General features: G+C 43.7%; 1 protein-coding gene across 2 annotated transcripts; it reads left to right on the top strand.

Annotated features, from left to right (window-relative positions):
* Positions 1-3,844: 3,844 nt before the first annotated feature.
* On the top strand, positions 3,845-8,161 carry SOCS1 (suppressor of cytokine signaling 1). 2 transcript variants are annotated; one of them, XM_066576185.1, is made up of 2 exons: positions 3,845-4,024; positions 7,172-8,161. In XM_066576185.1, exon 2 carries the CDS (start codon positions 7,250-7,252, stop codon positions 7,883-7,885), a length of 636 nt encoding a protein of 211 aa, XP_066432282.1. In that variant the 5' UTR covers positions 3,845-4,024; positions 7,172-7,249; the 3' UTR covers positions 7,886-8,161. The 2 variants fall into 2 exon arrangements, with proteins under 2 accessions (XP_066432282.1, XP_066432283.1); XM_066576186.1 differs by lacking the exon at positions 3,845-4,024 and adding an exon at positions 4,113-4,911.
* The last annotated feature ends 258 nt before the right edge of the window (positions 8,162-8,419 follow it).

Below are 8,419 nucleotides of genomic sequence, written 5' to 3'. Positions count from 1 at the left end.
CCCTTCTTAGTATTGTTTTTCCTTGTACTGAGTTGCTTTTGGTCACTTGGCTGTGCAGGGAAATGCAGTTCTCCCCTTTTATTACAATGCAGTTGTGCTGCAGTTCCTTTCAGGGCCAGGACAAGGCGATTTGGTGTGCTAGGCAGATTTGGAAATCAACACCCTCTCTTCACCAACCCTAGAGTCAAGTCCAAGCCAACTTACTATCTAGTTAAAAGATTTTAACACATCTTAAAAGAAAAAGACAGAATACATTATTCATACTTTTCTTCTCTATTCGACCCAGACCATCCTAGCAATTCTTTCAATGACTGCAATCCTCCTCTGCTGTGGGCACTGCTCCACATCTTGACACTGATACACACTACATTCTGATGTGGGTGGCGTTGCAGCTTGGTGCAATGCCAGCACCTGGAGTAGAGGAGCTTCTATCACTAACAGAAGTGCTCATTTGTGGCAAAATGGTGGCATAGATGGTTGCCTACACTCAACTAACCCATGTTCTGGCCTTGGTTCCTCTACACAGCACGTGGCTGCGGCACCACTGTGCAGGAAAAGACTGTGTGAGGGGATGCACCGATGATTCAATCTTGGATTGGTGGGGGTCCTAGAGGTCAGATTGATGCTAGTCATAAAGTATTAACATATCCTAGCAATATACTATCACTTTATTAGATGGGAATACCCCTTTAAACACTTTTTTCTATGGCTATGTGAGTAGTGTTGCTTATTGGTTGGATTACTTATATGAAGCAATTTGTTGCCATAATTGTCGAAGATGGCAGTCTGGTAGCATCATTTATGGAGTACCCCGAAGACACATTTGGTGGGTTAACTCTAATAGTGCTGGTTAATGGAGTGACTTTAGTAATGATTCTAAACGTAAGCAAACATTACATAGATAGATAGATAGATAGATAGATAGATAGATAGATAGATAGATAGATAGATAGATAGATAGATAGATAGATAGATATGGGATAGATAGATAATTAAATGTGTTACAAGTTAAAGAATTACAAGTTATTTCCTATCTACTGCTGAGATCCCCACCAGTCCTGAGAACGAGGGCCCAGTGTCCCCCCTCCTCCTCACTGCGGCCTTACTGCACCCCACAGTGAGGAGTAAATTGAATGGAGCAACAGTTGCTCCTCCATTCATTTTCAATGAGACTGCCGTAGATAACCGAGCGGCAAGTGCTCAAGCATTTCCATCAGCACCATTGAAATGGATTGCCGATCATGTATACTTGGCCAGCACTCCATTCAATATGATATCACTGTGAGTGGGAGAAGTATCCTCACAGTGACAAGAAAAGGGGGATAACTTGTAATTCTGGTACAACCCCTTGATTTTGATTACCCTATAAGAAAAAGTTCTTCTACAAAAGATCTAGGTGTAGCCCCAGTCTTCTAGCTGCAGAAAGAATAAAAATGGCAACAGCCCCCCGCAGACTACCTGCACCAGACCTACTTTCACATTCTGGTCTGATTTCGGTATAATGATATAGTTCCTTCTTTGAGTTTCTGAGATTCAGAGTTAAGCGCTAGGACTGTTTTCAGAGAAATGCTGAGCTCTTCCTGGAGCGGCTCCTTTACTGCAGTCACATCTGCTTCATTCTCCCTTTCCTAGAAAAGAAACTCATAGCAGCAGCAGAAAAGGAAGCCGTGTGCTCACACCTCCCGCTGCTCTGTGCTTCTCAGTATTAGATTATCATGAGGATTGGCAGATACAGGGGTAGATTAATTGGCCGGGGCACAGAGACCACAGCAGTCTGGGTACAGCTGTAACCCGTCACGGATGGTGGTGCGACAGACGTTCAGAATCGCGCTGTGATGACAAACAAGAGGCAGTGGCGGCACTTTTCTGAACGTCTGTATACTAAACAGTATTTCTCTTCTCAGGAGGGTTCGTGTCACTTTAATGTTGCGGAATAACCGATAATAAACTCTTTCAGTTAAAGTGACAGTATTCTTAAAGCAACTCCAAAATATCCATCTACATCCCTGCTATAGCTCCTCCTGGCAGCAGCATGGCACATGACTTTTCATCCCTTCTTCACATAACTATCAGTTTCTTCTGTCACTTCTCATGGCGGCAGCGCAATCGCTACATACATAATCATTATTCTTTATGGCCGTAGACCAAATGTCCTGTAGGACTGACTGAACGCGTTACACATACTAAAATCCAGAGGTCGTCTGGCATCATTCCAGCGGTTTCATTCCCACATTAAATTGCTCAATTCCATATACACTCTATGCCATGTGCCTGACTGCCCCAATATACTTACTGCGTCATAGACACATCATCATTAACCCTTTACACAATGCTATATCACACTGCACCATTAGCACTTCAGGATAAACCGTTTACATAACATCCCACTTCAACTTTTAAGTCTATTAACCCTTTCCTACAAGGCCTTGCATAACCCAAACCTTGGTGCCATAAGTATATAATGATAATGCTGTTACAATCCCATGCACCCTTTTCCCCCACCCTGGCCTGGAATTTGACCCCAGGCGATAATTGGCGTAGTAGTCCTCTCACGCTTGCTGATGATCTCATTCTCTGTTTGCTTCGGTGACCGGCAATTCGGGAGGGATTCTCCCTCTTCCCCTGTGCGCTTCACCCCAGGAATGCGCTTGGTGTCTCATTCTATGGCACTCTAGGATCTCAGGACTCGCTGGTGGTCTTTCATGTGCTGCTTCGCCCCAGCATGGGGACAGCGCTGTTCTATGGCTCCTATAAAGTGGTCACCGCCACGCCTCCAAGGCCTGCTGCTTCTCCTCTCTTCCCAGGTCTCGGTGGCGCGGCTCCAAAAGCTTATATAATGCACCCTGTAGCGCCAAAATCTTCTCGCCTTCTCTTTGAGGAGGAGCGCTATCTCTTAAGGCCGGTCTCACACGACTGAATTTGAATTGCAGATTGCGCAATCGCCGTCTGTATGGACAATCTGCAGAAATTGAAATGCATGTAGTTTCAAAGTTTCCTTCACACCTACAGGTATAAATTGCCTATTTGGCAAGCGAAAGAAAAATCGCAGCATGCTCTACTTTAGCGCAGATCCCGCGCAGCCAGGTTCCTTTGAGATCTATGGATTTGTGTGACACACAGCCCATACGCAAATAACATTGCATACGGCCAGCGGAAACGCTCGTAACTTGCCTGTCTGTCCCTGCTCCCTCTCCAGGCTGGGTACCAGACCAGAGCTCGGACATGCAGCCGTCGGCCACTTTGTCGGCGGTGGTATGCCACTCCATTCAGTAAGGGGAAGGGCGAGCAGCGCAGTGGAGAATATTAGTGTCATATAAAACATAGGGTGCTTTCACATTTGCGCTCACGTTCAGGAAGCCGGAAAGGGGAATCCCTGTGGCTGAAGGGCTTCATCCCAGGTCGGAACCGAACAGCGCCGAACAGATCCATTGACTATAACTCTAATCCGTTCGTCTTCCACTCGGCTGCCTGGCTTTTAGCCGGAAGAAAAAGTCGCTTCCGGTATTTGTGCGATGGATCCTCTGACCGTAGGTTCTAACGTAGACATGAAACCACCCTTATAAAAATGATAAGATTATAAGTGGAACTTGATGGACTTGTTTGTCTTCAACCCTGAATAGATAACAATAACAACAATAGTAACTATTCTAATATAATAGGCGGATACTTTCTTTTGTTCTTTCTCCCTCCGGGAAGGATCGGTTCTCCTTTCTGAGAACTTGGCTCCGAAATAGAAAGTGAAAGTAGTAGTTGGCTTGTCCTCCTAGATAAGAGGCCGCCTTTCTGGATGGAGGCAGGGCTCCCTGTATAAAAGGCTGAGTGTCACCCAGCGCAGAGGCAATGACAGCCGAGCGCAGCTCTGGGGCGCAGCGTTACTCTCCACTCTCCGGCCACCTGGATCGCGCTGTGCAGGAGATTATGGTTCAGCTCACCGCGGGCCTCCATAGGACTTGTACCCCGGTGATTGCAGCTGTGGAGTACAGTGCTGGGGGGCTCGGATTGCCTGCTGTGACACGTACATCAGGTAAGGGCCTCCTTGCACTTCAGTCTAGCACTAGATCTGCACGACAAACCCCGGAATCTGCAACCTAATGAGACTGAGCTCGATACAGCAGAGCTGGATGAGTTGTACTCTACATCCCTTGATAATGTGCTGCTGCAAAAGCAACCTAAGACATTCTGTGTTGTGCCAGGTGACAAGCTCAGCTGGACTACAGCTGACAAGCTCAGCTCTGCTATAACTAATGTTGGATTATATTATTATTATTATTCTCCCCAAACAATATTTAGCATTATTATACATTGATTATATAACCTTGACAACTGTATATAGAATGCACTCCTGGACACAATTGCAGATCCTGCAAGGCTCACTCATCAATGGATATACAGAACACGGTAACAAATCGGATAATATAGAGGTAATGCATTTAAAGATGCAGATATTAGTAAATGCTGATGGCCATATTTCATCTCGCAGCTAAATTTTATAGCCATCCACAGTTTTATATAAGCTTCATACTAATGCCCTGATGACTCAAACCTCCCTAGAGTTCTGCCTTCCTTTACTACAGTCAAGGGTGAAGCTCTTCTTGTGTAACTGAGCTTTTGTAATATTCCGCTGGAGCAGATGCTTTATATTACACATCTAGCAAATATGAGCTTTTATCAGAGCAGCGCTGATGAGTTTGTCATTTAGCACAATTTCACAATCTACTGTCTTTGCAGCTCATCCTGATGAGTTATCTCCATGACACACAAAAGGAATAGTTCTATCACCAATTCAGCTCATCTACATCAATCTTTGCTCATTGAGAATCCCTTCAGCATCCTGCATCGCTCTAGTGGTCCTGTGTGAGCAGATGGACCATGCACAGCAGTCAGATCCTGCTGCAGAGCTGGCGTGAGCATGTAGGTTCTTCATGTGTAGCAGTACTGCCGTGCTATGGAGGCAGTGCTATCATTATGGATATATGTCTTGTTGTTTTGTACGGTAACACTGGAAAAACAGGATTAAGGGGCGTCTGCGTTTTGGTGCCTTGGGCATAGGCTGTATACCATAATCACAACTGCAAAGGAACATTCTGCAAGATTTAGCTGTAATTTAATTTCAGTAGAATTAGAAAGAACTTGCAATTATTGTATTTACTCTGTTCCGTGGGCTAATAAATGAGCTCACCAGGCAGCTGGAGAAGTATGGTACTGGCGGCTAGTTTTTGGCATATAAAATTCTCTTGTGACTTGGAAATCTGATCTGCAGAGATTCTGAGGAATTCAGCATATATGAATAGCAGGCAAATGAAATGTTTAACAATTTCACTGAAAACCAGCCCTATCCTATGCTCAGGAGGGTTGGACTGTATGTCTTATGCCAAGTTGATATCTAAAGTTGGAGCGGCAGCTCAGCATCTGTAACCTAGTATGTCTCCACCGACATCGGGGTCACTTAAGTACACAGCTGTGCGCAACTGTAGCTGCGAAACATAGCAACATATGTGCGTATTCCCAGGACAGATACAATGTGTTGCTTATTTTTAACTTGTAATTTGTTTTATGGTTGGTTTAGTCTTCATACCCTAAATATGTAAATTTCCAGAAGTCAAATCAGGCTCTTGACTATAAATGTAACAGACATTAAGCGCAACGTTCTCCAACATGACTGCTACAGTAGTAGCAGAGTTGTTCCAGAGATGAGTTTGTCATTCAAGTCCATTTATTGAGGTATCATTAAGGCATTACCAACACTAGGGGCACATTTCCAAGTAGCCCACATATGCCCAGTGCCCTTAACTTCTGTGGTCACCGCAATCAATTGTATCTGCAATGGTGCCCCAGGTATCTACAGACTTTAGCAGCACCTTAGGTGGGTTACCTGTGGTTTTCGATAGTACCACATATAAAGCTTGGCATCAAGGGCATATGTATTAAAGAGGCAAACCATGTGACTGTTATGGGGCCCATGGGGAAAGGGGCCCCAGCTCTGGTTGTACCATCCCTTTTGTTACTGGGTAGCGAGAAAATATATAGGACCAGAACCAAAAATGAACTGCATTTTTAGCAAACAAGGAGGTAGAGAATTTGCCCAAGGCTTATTTTAAAGGGCATGGAATGGGAAACACCAGGTCCTCTTGTCCTGGGTGGGGGGCAAAAATGGGCACCATAATGGGTGGCCCATTTAAGTCTTTGTATGGGGCCTCAGCTTTTCTATGTATGCCATTGTTCTGCATGATTATTATTTAGCATTAAATAATACAATGAAATGACAAACTCAGCTCTGCTACATCTGCATATCCTGAAATGCACCTTAGGAAATTGCAAAAATGGACAATTTTTGGTGAGTGACTCATGGTGCTATACATACAGACAGTCCTAAGGGTTAAATATGGTAGCAGAGGAGGGCTTTTGCATCCATACAAAGCAGCTTCCAATAGACATTCAGAGCTGCCACTGACCATTCACAGAAGCAGCAATCAGCTTAAATGCTTGTTTTTAAATCAATGCCTGTGCGCTAGAGTAGCTGTAAAAAATGGCTGTGGGGAATTGTTTTCTGAGAATGCCTGCTTGCTTCTCAACCATTTACTGAAGCAGTCAATAAGTGGATACTACTTCTACCAGAAAGAGCTGAATTCTAAAATCCCAGGCAGAGATAAGGTCAAGTCAATCAACAAAGATTTATTGAACCGTGCTGTGTGTGGAGAAGACTTTAAAACATATTATTTGGTAGGAAGCTATTTAGTGTCGACCATTTTCAAGTTGTAGACTGTAAAGGCTGAGTAACAGGAAAGGAGTAGCAGAGACCTGCATCGTGCACTAGACGCCGATTGTATGGCTTTACCAAGAACTCGTCATTTACGGCAAGCAGAGTAAAAATAGAAATCAGCATTTCATGACGAGCCTATGATGGGAAATGCGGGTTTGAGAAGCAGTGTGGTGGCACACCGGATCACTTGGAGGTACAGTAGTCATGGTGTTGCCTGCAGATACATGTTATCTGATCAGCCATAGATAGCTATTGCAGGAAATGTTTAGTAGATGAATAAGTGCATTCTGACACCTGGACAATATATTCTTGATGAATACCAATAATTGACATTGTTCTTCCTTGATCTGGTTGTCCGTAATATTTTTCATTAAGTGGTAACCATTTTTTTTTCTCCTTTTGGATTTACAGAAGAACGGCAAAGGACGTGCAGAACTGCCAATAGGAGGGACGCTATGGAAGACCACATAGGTTGGTCAAGTCTATAGGATGGTAGCACACAGCAAGGTGGAAGCAGATAATGCAGTTTCAGACAGAAGACCTCAGCACCTGGATACTTCACACTCAGATCGTTCCCAGATCCAGCCTGCCAGAGCCATTCATAACAGCCCAGGACGTCCCATCGCCGGTTCACCGCTCAGTGATACACACTTTCGGACCTTCCGCTCTCAATCGGATTTTACTGTCATCACCAAGACCAGTAGTATGCTGGATACTTGTGGATTTTACTGGGGACCTATGACAGTTAATATGGCCCACGAGAAACTAAGACTGGAACCAGTGGGCACTTTCCTCATCAGGGACAGTAGACAGAAGAATTGTTTTTTTGCCGTCAGTGTTAAAACAGCTACAGGACCCATCAGCATCAGGATTCATTTTCAGGCTGGAAGGTTCAGCCTAGATGGCAGCAAAGAGTCATTCCATTGCCTTTTCCAGCTGCTGGAACATTACATATTGTCTCCTAAAAAGATGCTTGTTGCTCCTCTAAGGAAGGTCAGATTAAGATCACTACAAGAACTTTGTCGAAAAAGTATACTGGCAACATTCGGCAGACAGAACCTGGACGAGATACCCGTCAACCGGGTCTTAAAGGACTATTTAAAGTCTTTCCCATTTCAGATCTAGCGACACAGGGCATTAATAAGCAAGACGAGAAGGACGCGTGTTACACATTCAGCTTCCTGGGATTATTTTTAAAGTATCTTATTTAATAGTGGTCAAGTTTATTTTTGTAGCAATTTAACTGTATTTTGGGATGAAACTTGAACACTTTAATGTTTACAGAAAGAGATTATTTGCACAAAGTAAAAGGGTTCATCCCCTTTTGGAATTGTTTTTTCTGCTGTGCAGATCCTTTATTTTATTACGCTTTAAAAGTAATAAATTTTATTATGAAATATTCAAAAACCCCTTCACTTGTATCTGGTTATTTCATCACTGCTGTGTATTGCTGGTGGGATACAGTGTTGACAAATACATAGAAACAAATGTAGCAATATTTGAAGTAGCGCTAGAGATTTCATAAAGATGTGGCAGAACAGAATTTGTTATCTGGTATTGTATATTCCAATATCAATTTGGTTTATTAGTGATACATCTCCATTATCTCACCTGAGAATACAATGCAAGCCTACCGGGAGGCAAACTTAGCTGTTCTAT

This window comes from Eleutherodactylus coqui, chromosome 8, assembly GCF_035609145.1.
Source record: "Eleutherodactylus coqui strain aEleCoq1 chromosome 8, aEleCoq1.hap1, whole genome shotgun sequence".
Lineage (NCBI taxonomy): Eukaryota > Metazoa > Chordata > Amphibia > Anura > Eleutherodactylidae > Eleutherodactylus > Eleutherodactylus coqui.
This window is presented reverse-complemented; position numbering and strand designations above follow the sequence as displayed.

Excerpts from the sequence above, each read along its gene's own strand:
- SOCS1 (XM_066576185.1), top strand. The coding sequence starts at position 7,250 with ATGGTAGCACACAGCAAGGTGGAAGCAGATAATGCAGTTTCAGACAGA.